Source organism: Oncorhynchus masou, chromosome 3 (assembly GCF_036934945.1).
Source record: "Oncorhynchus masou masou isolate Uvic2021 chromosome 3, UVic_Omas_1.1, whole genome shotgun sequence".
NCBI lineage: Eukaryota > Metazoa > Chordata > Actinopteri > Salmoniformes > Salmonidae > Oncorhynchus > Oncorhynchus masou.
The window spans coordinates 1,854,420-1,872,861 of NC_088214.1; the positions used below are offsets into that span (position 1 = coordinate 1,854,420).

An 18,442-nucleotide genomic window follows, 5' to 3' on the forward strand; every position below is an offset into this window, starting at 1 on the left:
TCTAATCCCCTCAGATCTATAGGAGTGTCAGGGCTAGGGGCTGATATCTATCCAATCCCCTCAGATCTATAGGAGTGTCAGGGCTAGGGGCTGATATCTATCTAATCCCCTCAGATCTATAGGAGTGTCAGGGCTAGGGGCTGATATCTAATCCCCTCAGATCTATAGGAGTGTCAGGGCTAGGGGCTGATATCTATCTAATCCCCTCAGATCTATAGGAGTGTCAGGGCTAGGGGTTGATATCTATCTAATCCCCTCAGATCTATAGGAGTGTCAGGGCTAGGGGCTGATATCTATCTAATCCCCTCAGATCTATAGGAGTGTCAGGGCTAGGGGCTGATATCTATCCAATCCCCTCAGATCTATAGGAGTGTCAGGGCTAGGGGCTGAAATCCATCTAATCCCCTCAGATCTATAGGAGTGTCAGGGCTAGGGGCTGATATCTATCCAATCCCCTCAGATCTATAGGAGTGTCAGGGCTAGGGGCTGATATCTATCTAATCCCCTCAGATCTATAGGAGTGTCAGGGCTAGGGGCTGATATCTATCTAATCCCCTCAGATCTATAGGAGTGTCAGGGCTAGGGGCTGATATCTAATCCCCTCAGATCTATAGGAGTGTCAGGGCTAGGGGCTGATATCTATCTAATCCCCTCAGATCTATAGGAGTGTCAGGGCTAGGGGCTGATATCTAATCCCCTCAGATCTATAGGAGTGTCAGGGCTAGGGGCTGATATCTAATCCCCTCAGATCTATAGGAGTGTCAGGGCTAGGGGCTGATATCTATCTAATCCCCTCAGATCTATAGGAGTGTCAGGGCTAGGGGCTGATATCTATCTAATCCCCTCAGATCTATAGGAGTGTCAGGGCTAGGGGCTGATATCTATCTAAACCCTCAGATCTATAGGAGTGTCAGGGCTAGGGGCTGATATCTATCTAATCCCCTCAGATCTATAGGAGTGTCAGGGCTAGAGGTCGATATCTATCCAATCCCCTCAGATCTATAGGAGTGTCAGGGCTAGGGGCTGATATCTATCTAATCCCCTCAGATCTATAGGAGTGTCAGGGCTAGGGGTCGATATCTAATCCCCTCAGATCTATAGGAGTGTCAGGGCTAGGGGCTGAGATCTATCTAATCCCCTCAGATCTATAGGAGTGTCAGGGCTAGGGCCTGATATCTATCCAATCCCCTCAGATCTATAGGAGTGTCAGGGCTAGGGGCTGATATCTAATCCCCTCAGATCTATAGGAGTGTCAGGGCTAGGGGCTGATATCTAATCCCCTCAGATCTATAGGAGTGTCAGGGCTAGGGGCTGATATCTATCTAATCCCCTCAGATCTATAGGAGTGTCAGGGCTAGGGGCTGATATCTATCTAATCCCCAGATCAGATCTATAGGAGTGTCAGGGCTAGGGGCTGATATCTATCTAATCCCCTCAGATCTATAGGAGTGTCAGGGCTAGGGGCTGATATCTATCTAATCCCCTCAGATCTATAGGAGTGTCAGGGCTAGGGGCTGATATCTATCTAATCCCCTCAGATCTATAGGAGTGTCAGGGCTAGGGGCTGATATCTATCTAATCCCCTCAGATCTATAGGAGTGTCAGGGCTAGGGGCTGATATCTATCTAATCCCCTCAGATCTATAGGAGTGTCAGGGCTAGGGGCTGATATCTATCCAATCCCCTCAGATCTATAGGAGTGTCAGGGCTAGGGGTCGATATCTAATCCCCTCAGATCTATAGGAGTGTCAGGGCTAGGGGTTGATATCTAATCCCCTCAGATCTATAGGAGTGTCAGGGCTAGGGGCTGATATCTATCTAATCCCCTCAGATCTATAGGAGTGTCAGGGCTAGGGGCTGATATCTATCTAATCCCCTCAGATCTATAGGAGTGTCAGGGCTAGGGGCTGATATCTATCTAATCCCCTCAGATCTATAGGAGTGTCAGGGCTAGGGGCTGATATCTATCTAATCCCCTCAGATCTATAGGAGTGTCAGGGCTAGGGGCTGATATCTATCCAATCCCCTCAGATCTATAGGAGTGTCAGGGCTAGGGGCTGATATCTAATCCCCTCAGATCTATAGGAGTGTCAGGGCTAGGGGCTGATATCTATCTAATCCCCTCAGATCTATAGGAGTGTCAGGGCTAGGGGCTGATATCTATCTAATCCCCTCAGATCTATAGGAGTGTCGGGGCTAGGGGCTGATATCTATCTAATCCCCTCAGATCTATAGGAGTGTCAGGGCTAGGGGTTGATATCTATCCAATCCCCTCAGATCTATAGGAGTGTCAGGGCTAGGGGCTGATATCTAATCCCCTCAGATCTATAGGAGTGTCAGGGCTAGGGGCTGATATCTATCTAATCCCCTCAGATCTATAGGAGTGTCAGGGCTAGGGGCTGATATCTATCTAATCCCCTCAGATCTATAGGAGTGTCAGGGCTAGGGGTTGATATCTATCCAATCCCCTCAGATCTATAGGAGTGTCAGGGCTAGGGGCTGATATCTAATCCCCTCAGATCTATAGGAGTGTCAGGGCTAGGGGCTGATATCTAATCCCCTCAGATCTATAGGAGTGTCAGGGCTAGGGGTTGATATCTATCTAATCCCCTCAGATCTATAGGAGTGTCAGGGCTAGGGGCTGATATCTATCTAATCCCCTCAGATCTATAGGAGTGTCAGGGCTAGGGGCTGATATCTATCTAATCCCCTCAGATCTATAGGAGTGTCAGGGCTAGGGGCTGATATCTATCTAATCCCCTCAGATCTATAGGAGTGTCAGGGCTAGGGGCTGATATCTATCTAATCCCCTCAGATCTATAGGAGTGTCAGGGCTAGGGGCTGATATCTATCTAATCCCCTCAGATCTATAGGAGTGTCAGGGCTAGGGGCTGATATCTATCTAATCCCCTCAGATCTATAGGAGTGTCAGGGCTAGGGGCTGATATCTATCTAATCCCCTCAGATCTATAGGAGTGTCAGGGCTAGGGGCTGATATCTATCTAATCCCCTCAGATCTATAGGAGTGTCAGGGCTAGGGGCTGATATCTATCTAATCCCCTCAGATCTATAGGAGTGTCAGGGCTAGGGGCTGATATCTATCTAATCCCCTCAGATCTATAGGAGTGTCAGGGCTAGGGGCTGATATCTATCTAATCCCCTCAGATCTATAGGAGTGTCAGGGCTAGGGGCTGATATCTATCTAATCCCCTCAGATCTATAGGAGTGTCAGGGCTAGGGGCTGATATCTATCTAATCCCCTCAGATCTATAGGAGTGTCAGGGCTAGGGGCTGATATCTATCTAATCCCCTCAGATCTATAGGAGTGTCAGGGCTAGGGGCTGATATCTATCTAATCCCCTCAGATCTATAGGAGTGTCAGGGCTAGGGGCTGATATCTATCTAATCCCCTCAGATCTATAGGAGTGTCAGGGCTAGGGGCTGATATCTATCTAATCCCCTCAGATCTATAGGAGTGTCAGGGCTAGGGGCTGATATCTATCTAATCCCCTCAGATCTATAGGAGTGTCAGGGCTAGGGGCTGATATCTATCTAATCCCCTCAGATCTATAGGAGTGTCAGGGCTAGGGGCTGATATCTATCTAATCCCCTCAGATCTATAGGAGTGTCAGGGCTAGGGGCTGATATCTATCTAATCCCCTCAGATCTATAGGAGTGTCAGGGCTAGGGGCTGATATCTATCTAATCCCCTCAGATCTATAGGAGTGTCAGGGCTAGGGGCTGATATCTATCTAATCCCCTCAGATCTATAGGAGTGTCAGGGCTAGGGGCTGATATCTATCTAATCCCCTCAGATCTATAGGAGTGTCAGGGCTAGGGGCTGATATCTATCTAATCCCCTCAGATCTATAGGAGTGTCAGGGCTAGGGGCTGATATCTATCTAATCCCCTCAGATCTATAGGAGTGTCAGGGCTAGGGGCTGATATCTATCTAATCCCCTCAGATCTATAGGAGTGTCAGGGCTAGGGGGGCTCAGATATCTATCTAATCCCCTCAGATCTATAGGAGTGTCAGGGCTAGGGGCTGATATCTATCTAATCCCCTCAGATCTATAGGAGTGTCAGGGCTAGGGGCTGATATCTATCTAATCCCCTCAGATCTATAGGAGTGTCAGGGCTAGGGGCTGATATCTATCTAATCCCCTCAGATCTATAGGAGTGTCAGGGCTAGGGGCTGATATCTATCTAATCCCCTCAGATCTATAGGAGTGTCAGGGCTAGGGGCTGATATCTATCTAATCCCCTCAGATCTATAGGAGTGTCAGGGCTAGGGGCTGATATCTATCTAATCCCCTCAGATCTATAGGAGTGTCAGGGCTAGGGGCTGATATCTATCTAATCCCCTCAGATCTATAGGAGTGTCAGGGCTAGGGGCTGATATCTATCTAATCCCCTCAGATCTATAGGAGTGTCAGGGCTAGGGGCTGATATCTATCTAATCCCCTCAGATCTATAGGAGTGTCATCTAATCTAATCCCCTCAGATCTATAGGAGTGTCAGGGCTAGGGGCTGATATCTATCTAATCCCCTCAGATCTATAGGAGTGTCAGGGCTAGGGGCTGATATCTATCTAATCCCCTCAGATCTATAGGAGTGTCAGGGCTAGGGGCTGATCAGATCTATAGGAGTCTATCTAATCCCCTCAGATCTATAGGAGTGTCAGGGCTAGGGGCTGATATCTATCTAATCCCCTCAGATCTATAGGAGTGTCAGGGCTAGGGGCTGATATCTATCTAATCCCCTCAGATCTATAGGAGTGTCAGGGCTAGGGGCTGATATCTATCTAATCCCCTCAGATCTATAGGAGTGTCAGGGCTAGGGGCTGATATCTATCTAATCCCCTCAGATCTATAGGAGTGTCAGGGCTAGGGGCTGATATCTATCTAATCCCCTCAGATCTATAGGAGTGTCAGGGCTAGGGGCTGATATCTATCTAATCCCCTCAGATCTATAGGAGTGTCAGGGCTAGATCTATAGGAGTGGCTAGGGGCTGATCTATCTATAGGGGCTGATATCTAATCCCCTCAGATCTATAGGAGTGTCAGGGCTAGGGGCTGATATCTATCTAATCCCCTCAGATCTATAGGAGTGTCAGGGCTAGGGGCTGATATCTATCTAATCCCCTCAGATCTATAGGAGTGTCAGGGCTAGGGGCTGATATCTATAATCCCCTCAGATCTATAGGAGTGTCAGGGCTAGGGGCTGATATCTATCTAATCCCCTCAGATCTATAGGAGTGTCAGGGCTAGGGGCTGATATCTATCTAATCCCCTCAGATCTATAGGAGTGTCAGGGCTAGGGGCTGATATCTATCTAATCCCCTCAGATCTATAGGAGTGTCAGGGCTAGGGGCTGATATCTATCTAATCCCCTCAGATCTATAGGAGTGTCAGGGCTAGGGGTTGATATCTAATCCCCTCAGATCTATAGGAGTGTCAGGGCTAGGGGCTGATATCTATCTAATCCCCTCAGATCTATAGGAGTGTCAGGGCTAGGGGCTGATATCTATCTAATCCCCTCAGATCTATAGGAGTGTCAGGGCTAGGGGCTGATATATCTAATCCCCTCAGATCTATAGGAGTGTCAGGGCTAGGGCTGATATCTATCTAATCCCCTCAGATCTATAGGAGTGTCAGGGCTAGGGGCTGATATCTATCTAATCCCCTCAGATCTATAGGAGTGTCAGGGCTAGGGGCTGATATCTATAATCCCCTCAGATCTATAGGAGTGTCAGGGCTAGGGGCTGATATCTAATCCCCTCAGATCTATAGGAGTGTCAGGGCTAGGGGCTGATATCTATCTAATCCCCTCAGATCTATAGGAGTGTCAGGGCTAGGGGCTGATATCTATCTAATCCCCTCAGATCTATAGGAGTGTCAGGGCTAGGGGCTGATATCTATCTAATCCCCTCAGATCTATAGGAGTGTCAGGGCTAGGGGCTGATATCTATCCAATCCCCTCAGATCTATAGGAGTGTCAGGGCTAGGGGCTGATATCTATCTAATCCCCTCAGATCTATAGGAGTGTCAGGGCTAGGGGCTGATATCTATCTAATCCCCTCAGATCTATAGGAGTGTCAGGGCTAGGGGCTGATATCTATCTAATCCCCTCAGATCTATAGGAGTGTCAGGGCTAGGGGCTGATATCTATCTAATCCCCTCAGATCTATAGGAGTGTCAGGGCTAGGGGCTGATATATCTAATCCCCTCAGATCTATAGGAGTGTCAGGGCTAGGGGCTGATATCTATCTAATCCCCTCAGATCTATAGGAGTGTCAGGGCTAGGGGCTGATATCTATCAATCCCCTCAGATCTATAGGAGTGTCAGGGCTAGGGGCTGATATCTATCTAATCCCCTCAGATCTATAGGAGTGTCAGGGCTAGGGGCTGATATCTATCTAATCCCCTCAGATCTATAGGAGTGTCAGGGCTAGGGGCTGATATCTATCTAATCCCCTCAGATCTATAGGAGTGTCAGGGCTAGGGGCTGATATCTATCCAATCCCCTCAGATCTATAGGAGTGTCAGGGCTAGGGGATGATATCTAATCCCCTCAGATCTATAGGAGTGTCAGGGCTAGGGGCTGATATCTATCTAATCCCCTCAGATCTATAGGAGTGTCAGGGCTAGGGGCTGATATCTATCTAATCCCCTCAGATCTATAGGAGTGTCAGGGCTAGGGGCTGATATCTATCTAATCCCCTCAGATCTATAGGAGTGTCAGGGCTAGGGGTTGATATCTATCCAATCCCCTCAGATCTATAGGAGTGTCAGGGGGGCTAGGGGGGCTGATATCTATCTAATCCCCTCAGATCTATAGGAGTGTCAGGGCTAGGGGCTGATATCTATCTAATCCCCTCAGATCTATAGGAGTGTCAGGGCTAGGGGCTGATATCTATCTAATCCCCTCAGATCTATAGGAGTGTCAGGGCTAGGGGCTGATATCTATCTAATCCCCTCAGATCTATAGGAGTGTCAGGGCTATAGGAGTGGGGCTAGGGGCTGATCTATCTAATCCCCTCAGATCTATAGGAGTGTCAGGGCTAGGGGCTGATATCTATCTAATCCCCTCAGATCTATAGGAGTGTCAGGGCTAGGGGCTGATATCTATCTAATCCCCTCAGATCTATAGGAGTGTCAGGGCTAGGGGGCTGATATCTATCTAATCCCCTCAGATCTATAGGAGTGTCAGGGCTAGGGGCTGATATCTATCTAATCCCCTCAGATCTATAGGAGTGTCAGGGCTAGGGGCTGATATCTATCTAATCCCCTCAGATCTATAGGAGTGTCAGGGCTAGGGGCTGATATCTATCTAATCCCCTCAGATCTATAGGAGTGTCAGGGCTAGGGGCTGATATCTATCTAATCCCCTCAGATCTATAGGAGTGTCAGGGCTAGGGGCTGATATCTATCTAATCCCCTCAGATCTATAGGAGTGTCAGGGCTAGGGGCTGATATCTATCTAATCCCCTCAGATCTATAGGAGTGTCAGGGCTAGGGGCTGATATCTATCTAATCCCCTCAGATCTATAGGAGTGTCAGGGCTAGGGGCTGATATCTATCTAATCCCCTCAGATCTATAGGAGTGTCAGGGCTAGGGGCTGATATCTATCTAATCCCCTCAGATCTATAGGAGTGTCAGGGCTAGGGGCTGATATCTATCTAATCCCCTCAGATCTATAGGAGTGTCAGGGCTAGGGGCTGATATCTATCTAATCCCCTCAGATCTATAGGAGTGTCAGGGCTAGGGGCTGATATCTATCTAATCCCCTCAGATCTATAGGAGTGTCAGGGCTAGGGGCTGATATCTATCTAATCCCCTCAGATCTATAGGAGTGTCAGGGCTAGGGGCTGATATCTATCTAATCCCCTCAGATCTATAGGAGTGTCAGGGCTAGGGGCTGATATCTATCTAATCCCCAGATCAGATCTATAGGAGTGTCAGGGCTAGGGGCTGATATCTATCTAATCCCCTCAGATCTATAGGAGTGTCAGGGCTAGGGGCTGATATCTATCTAATCCCCTCAGATCTATAGGAGTGTCAGGGCTAGGGGCTGATATCTATCTAATCCCCTCAGATCTATAGGAGTGTCAGGGCTAGGGGCTGATATCTATCTAATCCCCTCAGATCTATAGGAGTGTCAGGGCTAGGGGCTGATATCTATCTAATCCCCTCAGATCTATAGGAGTGTCAGGGCTAGGGGCTGATATCTATCTAATCCCCTCAGATCTATAGGAGTGTCAGGGCTAGGGGCTGATATCTATCTAATCCCCTCAGATCTATAGGAGTGTCAGGGCTAGGGGCTGATATCTATCTAATCCCCTCAGATCTATAGGAGTGTCAGGGCTAGGGGCTGATATCTATCTAATCCCCTCAGATCTATAGGAGTGTCAGGGCTAGGGGCTGATATCTATCTAATCCCCTCAGATCTATAGGAGTGGGGCTGATATCTATCTAATCCCCTCAGATCTATAGGAGTGTCAGGGCTAGGGGCTGATATCTATCCAATCCCCTCAGATCTATAGGAGTGTCAGGGCTAGGGGCTGATATCTATCTAATCCCCTCAGATCTATAGGAGTGTCAGGGCTAGGGGCTGATATCTATCCAATCCCCTCAGATCTATAGGAGTGTCAGGGCTAGGGGCTGATATCTATCTAATCCCCTCAGATCTATAGGAGTGTCAGGGCTAGGGGCTGATATCTATCTAATCCCCTCAGATCTATAGGAGTGTCAGGGCTAGGGGCTGATATCTATCTAATCCCCTCAGATCTATAGGAGTGTCAGGGCTAGGGGCTGATATCTATCTAATCCCCTCAGATCTATAGGAGTGTCAGGGCTAGGGGCTGATATCTATCTAATCCCCTCAGATCTATAGGAGTGTCAGGGCTAGGGGCTGATATCTATCTAATCCCCTCAGATCTATAGGAGTGTCAGGGCTAGGGGCTGATATCTATCTAATCCCCTCAGATCTATAGGAGTGTCAGGGCTAGGGGCTGATATCTATCTAATCCCCTCAGATCTATAGGAGTGTCAGGGCTAGGGGCTGATATCTATCTAATCCCCTCAGATCTATAGGAGTGTCAGGGCTAGGGGCTGATATCTATCTAATCCCCTCAGATCTATAGGAGTGTCAGGGCTAGGGGCTGATATCTATCTAATCCCCTCAGATCTATAGGAGTGTCAGGGCTAGGGGCTGATATCTATCTAATCCCCTCAGATCTATAGGAGTGTCAGGGCTAGGGGCTGATCTATCTAATCCCCTCAGATCTATAGGAGTGTCAGGGCTAGGGGGATATCTAATCCCCTGATATCTAATCCCCCAGATCTATAGGAGTGTCAGATCTATAGGAGTGTCAGGGCTAGGGGTCGATATCTATCTAATCCCCTCAGATCTATAGGAGTGTCAGGGCTAGGGGCTGATATCTATCTAATCCCCTCAGATCTATAGGAGTGTCAGGGCTAGGGGCTGATATCTATCTAATCCCCTCAGATCTATAGGAGTGTCAGGGCTAGGGGTTGATATCTAATCCCCTCAGATCTATAGGAGTGTCAGGGCTAGGGGCTGATATCTATCTAATCCCCTCAGATCTATAGGAGTGTCAGGGCTAGGGGCTGATATCTATCTAATCCCCTCAGATCTATAGGAGTGTCAGGGCTAGGGGCTGATATCTATCTAATCCCCTCAGATCTATAGGAGTGTCAGGGCTAGGGGTCGATATCTAATCCCCTCAGATCTATAGGAGTGTCAGGGCTAGGGGCTGATATCTAATCCCCTCAGATCTATAGGAGTGTCCGGGCTAGGGGTTGATATCTAATCCCCTCAGATCTATAGGAGTGTCAGGGCTAGGGGTCGATATCTATCTAATCCCCTCAGATCTATAGGAGTGTCAGGGCTAGGGGCTGATATCTATCTAATCCCCTCAGATCTATAGGAGTGTCAGGGCTAGGGGCTGATATCTATCCAATCCCCTCAGATCTATAGGAGTGTCAGGGCTAGGGGCTGATATCTATCTAATCCCCTCAGATCTATAGGAGTGTCAGGGCTAGGGGCTGATATCTATCTAATCCCCTCAGATCTATAGGAGTGTCAGGGCTAGGGGTCGATATCTAATCCCCTCAGATCTATAGGAGTGTCAGGGCTAGGGGCTGATATCTATCCAATCCCCTCAGATCTATAGGAGTGTCAGGGCTAGGGGCTGATATCTATCTAATCCCCTCAGATCTATAGGAGTGTCAGGGCTAGGGGTTGATATCTATCTAATCCCCTCAGATCTATAGGAGTGTCAGGGCTAGGGGTCGATATCTATCTAATCCCCTCAGATCTTCCTTCCTCCCTCCACTTCCTTCCTCCACTTCCTTACCCCTTGTTGAAGTTGATGTCATCTTCTATCCACTGTATGTGAACATGTTCCTGTCTGTCCTCCTGGTCGACCAGGCCACAGGTGATACTGAAGTCCTTCATGTCCCTCAGGGCTTGCCGTAGAGCGTCCATAGTCTCTCCTGTGATCTGCACCATCACACCATCTACAGGGGAACAACAGGGATATCATCACCCCCGTCTACAGGGGAACAACAGGTATATCACCCCCCCGTCTACAGGGGAACAACAGGTATATCACCCCCCCCCGTCTACAGGGGAACAACAGGTATATCACCCCCCCCCCCCCGTCTACAGGGGAACAACAGGTATATCACCCCCTCCCCGTCTACAGGGGAACAACAGGTATATCACCCCCCCCCCCGTCTACAGGGGAACAACAGGTATATCACCCCCTCCCCGTCTACAGGGGAACAACAGGTATATCACCCCCCCACCTACAGGGGAACAACAGGTATATCACCCCCCCCCCCCCGTCTACAGGGGAACAACAGGTATATCACCCCCCTCCCCGTCTACAGGGGAACAACAGGTATATCACCCCCCCCTCCCCGTCTACAGGGGAACAACAGGTATATCACCCCCCCGTCTACAGGGGAACAGCAGGTATATCACCCCCCCCCCGTCTACAGGGGAACAGCAGGTATATCACCCCCCCCCCCGTCTACAGGGGAACAACAGGTATATCACCCCCCCCCCCCGTCTACAGGGGAACAACAGGTATATCACCCCCCCGTCTACAGTCTACAGGGGAACAGCAGGTATATCACCCCACCCCCCGTCTACAGGGGAACAACAGGTATATCACCCCCCCCCCCCGTCTACAGGGGAACAGCAGGTATATCACCCCACCCCCGTCTACAGGGGAACAACAGGTATATCACCCCACCCCCGTCTACAGGGGAACAGCAGGTATATCACCCCCCCCCCCCCCCCCGTCTACAGGGGAACAACAGGTATATCACCCCCCCCGTCTACAGGGGAACAACAGGTATATCACCCCCCCCGTCTACAGGGGAACAGCAGGTATATCACCCCCCCCCCCGTCTACAGGGGGACAGCAGGTATATATCCCCCCCCCCGTCTACAGGGGAACAGCAGGTATATCACCCCCCCACCCCCGTCTACAGGGGAACAACAGGTATATCACCCCCCCGTCTACAGGGGAACAGCAGGTATATCCCCCCCCCCCCGTCTACAGGGGAACAACAGGTATATCACCCCCCCCCGTCTACAGGGGAACAACAGGTATATCACCCCCCCCCCGTCTACAGGGGAACAGCAGGTATATCACCCCCCCCCACCCCCCGTCTACAGGGGAACAACAGGTATATCACCCCCCCCCCCCCGTCTACAGGGGAACAGCAGGTATATCACCCCCCCCGTCTACAGGGGAACAACAGGTATATCACCCCCCCCCCGTCTACAGGGGAACAACAGGTATATCACCCCCCCGTCTACCCAGGTATATCACCCCCCCGTCTACAGGGGAACAGCAGGTATATCACCCCCCGTCTACAGGGGAACAACAGGTATATCACCCCCCCCCCCGTCTACAGGGGAACAACAGGTATATCACCCCCCCACCCCCCGTCTACAGGGGAACAACAGGTATATCACCCCCCCCCCCCCGTCTACAGGGGAACAGCAGGTATATCACCCCCCCCCCGTCTACAGGGGAACAACAGGTATATCACCCCCCCCCCCGTCTACAGGGGAACAACAGGTATATCACCCCCCACCCCCCCGTCTACAGGGGAACAACAGGTATATCACCCCCCCCCGTCTACAGGGGAACAACAGGTATATCACCCCCCCCCCCCCCGTCTACAGGGGAACAGCAGGTATATCACCCCCCCCCCGTCTACAGGGGAACAACAGGTATATCACCCCCCCGTCTACAGGGGAACAACAGGTATATCACCCCCCCCCCGTCTACAGGGGAACAGCAGGTATATCCCCCCCCCCCGTCTACAGGGGAACAACAGGTATATCCCCCCCCCCCCGTCAACAGGGGAACAACAGGTATATCACCCCACCCCCCCGTCTACAGGGGAACAACAGGTATATCACCCCCCCCCCCCCTCCCCGTCTACAGGGGAACAGCAGGTATATCACCCCCCTCCCCGTCTACAGGGGAACAACAGGTATATCACCCCCCCCCCCCGTCTACAGGGGAACAACAGGTATATCACAACCCCCCCCCGTCTACAGGGGAACAACAGGTATATCACCCCCCCCCCGTCTACAGGGGAACAACAGGTATATCACCCCCCCCCCCGTCTACAGGGGAACAACAGGTATATCACCCCCCCCCCCGTCTACAGGGGAACAGCAGGTATATCACCCCCCCCCCCCCCCCCCCGTCTACAGGGGAACAACAGGTATATCACCCCCCCCCCGTCTACAGGGGAACAACAGGTATATCACCCCCCCCCGTCTACAGGGGAACAACAGGTATATCACCCCCCCCCCGTCTACAGGGGAACAACAGGTATATCACCCCCCCCCCCCGTCTACAGGGGAACAACAGGTATATCACCCCCCAGGGGAACAACCCCCCGTCTACAGGGGAACAACAGGTATATCACCCCCCGTCTACAGGGGAACAGCAGGTATATCACCCCCCCCCCCCGTCTACAGGGGAACAGCAGGTATATCACCCCCCCCCCCCCCGTCTACAGGGGAACAGCAGGTATATCACCCCCCCCCCCCGTCTACAGGGGAACAGCAGGTATATCACCCCCCACCCCGTCCCCCCCCCGTCTACAGGGGAACAACAGGTATATCACCCCCCGTCTACAGGGGAACAGCAGGTATATCACCCCCCCGTCTACAGGGGAACAGCAGGTATATCACCCCCCACCCCCCGTCTACAGGGGAACAACAGGTATATCACCCCCCCCCGTCTACAGGGGAACAACAGGTATATCACCCCCCCCCCGTCTACAGGGGAACAACAGGTATATCACCCCCCGTCTACAGGGGAACCCCCCCGTCTACAGGGGAACAACAGGTATATCACCCCCCCCCCCGTCTACAGGGGAACAACAGGTATATCACCCCCCCCCCCGTCTACAGGGGAACAACAGGTATATCACCCCCCCACCCCCGTCTACAGGGGAACAACAGGTATATCACCCCCCCGTCTACAGGGGAACAGCAGGTATATCACCCCCCCCCCCCCGTCTACAGGGGAACAACAGGTATATCACCCCCCCCCCGTCTACAGGGGAACAGCAGGTATATCACCCCCCCCCCCCCGTCTACAGGGGAACACAGGTATATCACCCCCCCCCCGTCTACAGGGGAACAACAGGTATATCCCCCCCCCCCCGTCTACAGGGGAACAGCAGGTATATCACCCCCCCCCCCGTCTACAGGGGAACAACAGGTATATCACCCCCCCCCCCCGTCTACAGGGGAACAACAGGTATATCACCCCCCCCCCGTCTACAGGGGAACAACAGGTATATCACCCCCCCCCCGTCTACAGGGGAACAGCAGGTATATCACCCCCCCCCCCCGTCTACAGGGGAACAACAGGTATATCACCCCCCCGTCTACAGGGGAACAACAGGTATATCACCCCCCCCCCCGTCTACAGGGGAACAGCAGGTATATCACCCCCCCCGTCTACAAGGGAACCCCCACCCCCCCCCCCGTCTACAGGGGAACAACAGGTATATCACCCCCCGTCTACAGGGGAACACAGGTATATCACCCCCCCGTCTACAGGGGAACAACAGGTATATCACCCCCCCCCCGTCTACAGGGGAACAACAGGTATATCACCCCCCCCCCCCGTCTACAGGGGAACAACAGGTATATCACCCCCCCCCCCCGTCTACAGGGGAACAACAGGTATATCACCCCCCCCCCCCCGTCTACAGGGGAACAACAGGTATATCACCCCCCCCCCCCTACAGGGGCAGGTATATCCCCCCCCCCCGTCTACAGGGGAACAACAGGTATATCACCCCCCCCGTCTACAGGGGAACAACAGGTATATCACCCCCCCCCCCCCGTCTACAGGGGAACAACAGGTATATCACCCCCCCCCCGTCTACAGGGGAACAACAGGTATATCACCCCCCCCCCCGTCTACAGGGGAACAACAGGTATATCACCCCCCCCCGTCTACAGGGGAACAACAGGTATATCACCCCCCCCCCCCCGTCTACAGGGGAACAACAGGTATATCACCCCACCCCCCCCGTCTACAGGGGAACAACAGGTATATCCCCCCCCCCCCGTCTACAGGGGAACAACAGGTATATCACCCCCCTCCCAGTCTACAGGGGAACAACAGGTATATCACCCCCCTCCCCGTCTACAGGGGAACAACAGGTATATCACCCCCCCCGTCTACAGGGGAACAACAGGTATATCACCCCCCCCCCCGTCTACAGGGGAACAACAGGTATATCACCCCCCCCCCCGTCTACAGGGGAACAACAGGTATATCACCCCCCCCCTCCCAGTCTACAGGGGAACAACAGGTATATCACCCCCCCTCCCCGTCTACAGGGGAACAACAGGTATATCACCCCCATCCCCCCGTCTACAGGGGAACAACAGGTATATCACCCCCCCACCCCCCGTCTACAGGGGAACAACAGGTATATCACCCCCCCCCCCTCCCAGTCTACAGGGGAACAACAGGTATATCACCCCCCTCCCCGTCTACAGGGGAACAGCAGGTATATCACCCCCCACCCCCCGTCTACAGGGGAACAACAGGTATATCCCCCCCCCCGTCTACAGGGGAACACAGGTATATCACCCCCCTCCCAGTCTACAGGGGAACAACAGGTATATCACCCCCCTCCCCGTCTACAGGGGAACAGCAGGTATATCACCCCCCCCCCCCCCCCCCGTCTACAGGGGAACAACAGGTATATCACCCCCCCCCCCCCCGTCTACAGGGGAACAGCAGGTATATCACCCCCCCCCCATCTACAGGGGAACAGCAGGTATATCACAGGGGAACAGCAGGTATATCCCCCCCCCCCCGTCTACAGGGGAACAACAGGTATATCACCCCCACCCCCCGTCTACAGGGGAACAGCAGGTATATCACCCCCCCCCCCCCCCCCGTCTACAAGGGAACAACAGGTATATCACCCCCCCCCGTCTACAGGGGAACAACAGGTATATCCCCCCCCCCCGTCTACAGGGGAACAACAGGTATATCACCCCCCCACCCCCGTCTACAAGGGAACAACAGGTATATCACCCCCCCCCGTCTACAGGGGAACAACAGGTATATCACCCCCCCCCGTCTACAGGGGAACAACAGGTATATCACCCCCCCCCCCGTCTACAGGGGAACAACAGGTATATCACCCCCCCGTCTACAGGGGAACAACAGGTATATCCCCCCCCCCCGTCTACAGGGGAACAACAGGTATATCACCCCCCCCCCCGTCTACAGGGGAACAACAGGTATATCACCCCCACCCCCCCCCCGTCTACAGGGGAACAACAGGTATATCACCCCCCCCCCGTCTACAGGGGAACAACAGGTATATCACCCCCCCGTCTACAGGGGAACAACAGGTATATCACCCCCCCCCCGTCTACAGGGGAACAACAGGTATATCACCCCCCCCCCGTCTACAGGGGAACAACAGGTATATCACCCCCCCCCCCCCCGTCTACAGGGGAACAACAGGTATATCACCCCCCCCCGTCTACAGGGGAACAACAGGGGGTATATCACCCCCCCCCCCCGTCTACAGGGGAACAGCAGGTATATCACCCCCCCCCCCCGTCTACAGGGGAACAACAGGTATATCCCCCCCCCCCGTCTACAGGGGAACAACAGGTATATCACCCCCACCCCCCGTCTACAGGGGAACAACAGGTATATCACCCCCCCCCCCGTCTACAGGGGAACAGCAGGTATATCACCCCCCCCCCCGTCTACAGGGGAACAACAGGTATATCACCCCCCACCCCCGTCTACAGGGGAACAACAGGTATATCACCCCCCCCCCCACCCCCCGTCTACAGGGGAACAGCAGGTATATCACCCCCACCCCCGTCTACAGGGGAACAACAGGTATATCACCCCCCCCCCGTCTACAGGGGAACAGCAGGTATATCACCCCCACCCCCCGTCTACAGGGGAACAACAGGTATATCACCCCCCCCCGTCTACAGGGGAACAACAGGTATATCACCCCCCCCCCCCGTCTACAGGGGAACAACAGGTATATCACCCCCCCCCCCCGTCTACAGGGGAACAACAGGTATATCACCCCCCCCCCCGTCTACAGGGGAACAACAGGTATATCACCCCCCCCCTCCCCGTCTACAGGGGAACAACAGGTATATCACCCCCCCCCGTCTACAGGGGAACAGCAGGTATATCCCCCCCCCCCCGTCTACAGGGGAACAGCAGGTATATCACCCCCCCCCCCCCGTCTACAGGGGAACAACAGGTATATCACCCCCCCCCCCCGTCTACAGGGGAACAACAGGTATATCACCCCCCCCCCCCCCCCGTCTACAGGGGAACAGCAGGTATATCACCCCCCCACCCCCCGTCTACAGGGGAACAACAGGTATATCACCCCCCCCCCGTCTACAGGGGAACAGCAGGTATATCACCCCCCTCCCCGCCTACAGGGGGACAGCAGGTATATCACCCCCCCCGTCTACAGGGGAACAGCAGGTATATCACCCCCCACCCCCCGTCTACAGGGGAACAACAGGTATATCACCCCCCCCTCTACAGGGGAACAACAGGTATATCACCCCCCCCCCCCCCTCTACAGGGGAACAACAGGTATATCATGTATATCAGGTATATCTGATGACAGTGGGTATTATAGGTGATAGGTAGACAATGGTGATACCTGTACACCCAAACCACTAATGTAGCGTAACAGGTGGGTCCATCCTATTAAGAAAATAACAAGGTGGGTCCATCCTATTAAGAAAATAACAAGGTGGGTCCATCCTATTAAGAAAATAACAAGGTGGGTCCATCCTATTAAGAAAATAACAAGGTGGGTCCATCCTATTAAGAAAATAACAAGGTGGGTCCATCCTATTAAGAAAATAACAAGGTGGGTCCATCCTATTAAGAAAATAACAAGGTGGGTCCATCCTATTAAGAAAATAACAAGGTGGGTCCATCCTATTAAGAAAATAACAAGGTGGGTACATCCTATTAAGAAAATAACAAGGTGAAGTAAACGGGAGCACCTTCAACGATGCTGGTCTTGGCCAGGTGTCCTGCCTTGAGAGAACCACTGAACACGAAGAAGCAGGCGCCGGTCACTGCAAGACAAACAACAAATACTGGCTTTTAGAGTCGCCATGACATTTCCATTTAAACCGTGAGCCATCTGAAGGGGCGGGATTCAACAGTGACACCACCTATGGTTTTGTTCGTCCACTTCCCGGACTATGGCTCCACGTTGTTGTGCGTCTACCCTACCTTTGCGTGGTTGATGGTGGATGCTGATGGCCTGTGTCTGGTAGTTTCCGTCATCGTTCTGTACACACACCAGGTGGGAGTCGGCCCGCTCGTTGAAACACGCCCCCATGGCCAAGACGTGCTCATTGGACTTGTTCATAGCCTTCATTAGCTGCAGGGGACAGAGAATATGGTTGTGTCATTAAAAAGGTCCCAATCTGTCATGTCACTGGATGAACCCTGTCACTTGTTCATAGTGAGGGTAGAAATAACATTTCATTCGTCTCTGTTGTAGCTGTGAGAAAAAAATCATATTTAATTAAAACAATAGCATGCCCTGGAGTGTAGAGGTTTGGGGGAATGGGGTTGAGACCAAGACCCTCTAAACCAGATCAGTTCTGCCTGTTCAAACGTGGTTACAGTATGAACCGTACCCTAAATTAGATCCAATTTCTTTAGATCCAACAGAGCCCGGCCCCCACCAACAGAGCCTACCAACAGAGCCCGGCCCCCACCAACAGAGCCCGGCCCCCACCAACAGAGCCCACCAACAGAGCCCACCAACAGAGCCCGGCCCCCACCAACAGAGCCCGGCCCCCACCAACAGAGCCC

At 52.7% G+C, this 18,442-nt stretch overlaps 1 protein-coding gene across 4 annotated transcripts in view; it reads right to left on the reverse strand.

Annotated features, from left to right (window-relative positions):
• Window positions 1-18,442, reverse strand: part of LOC135508808 (zinc finger FYVE domain-containing protein 9-like) — a 97,629-nt gene that overhangs the window by 23,328 nt on the left and 55,859 nt on the right. For all 4 annotated transcript variants that reach the window (XM_064929029.1, XM_064929034.1, XM_064929039.1 and 1 more), the window contains exons 14-16: window positions 17,852-18,002; window positions 17,617-17,691; window positions 10,382-10,544 (exon numbers count right to left, since the gene is read on the reverse strand). In XM_064929029.1, coding sequence (XP_064785101.1) covers window positions 10,382-10,544; window positions 17,617-17,691; window positions 17,852-18,002 — 389 coding nt within the window. The remainder of the gene's footprint in view (window positions 1-10,381; window positions 10,545-17,616; window positions 17,692-17,851; window positions 18,003-18,442) is intronic.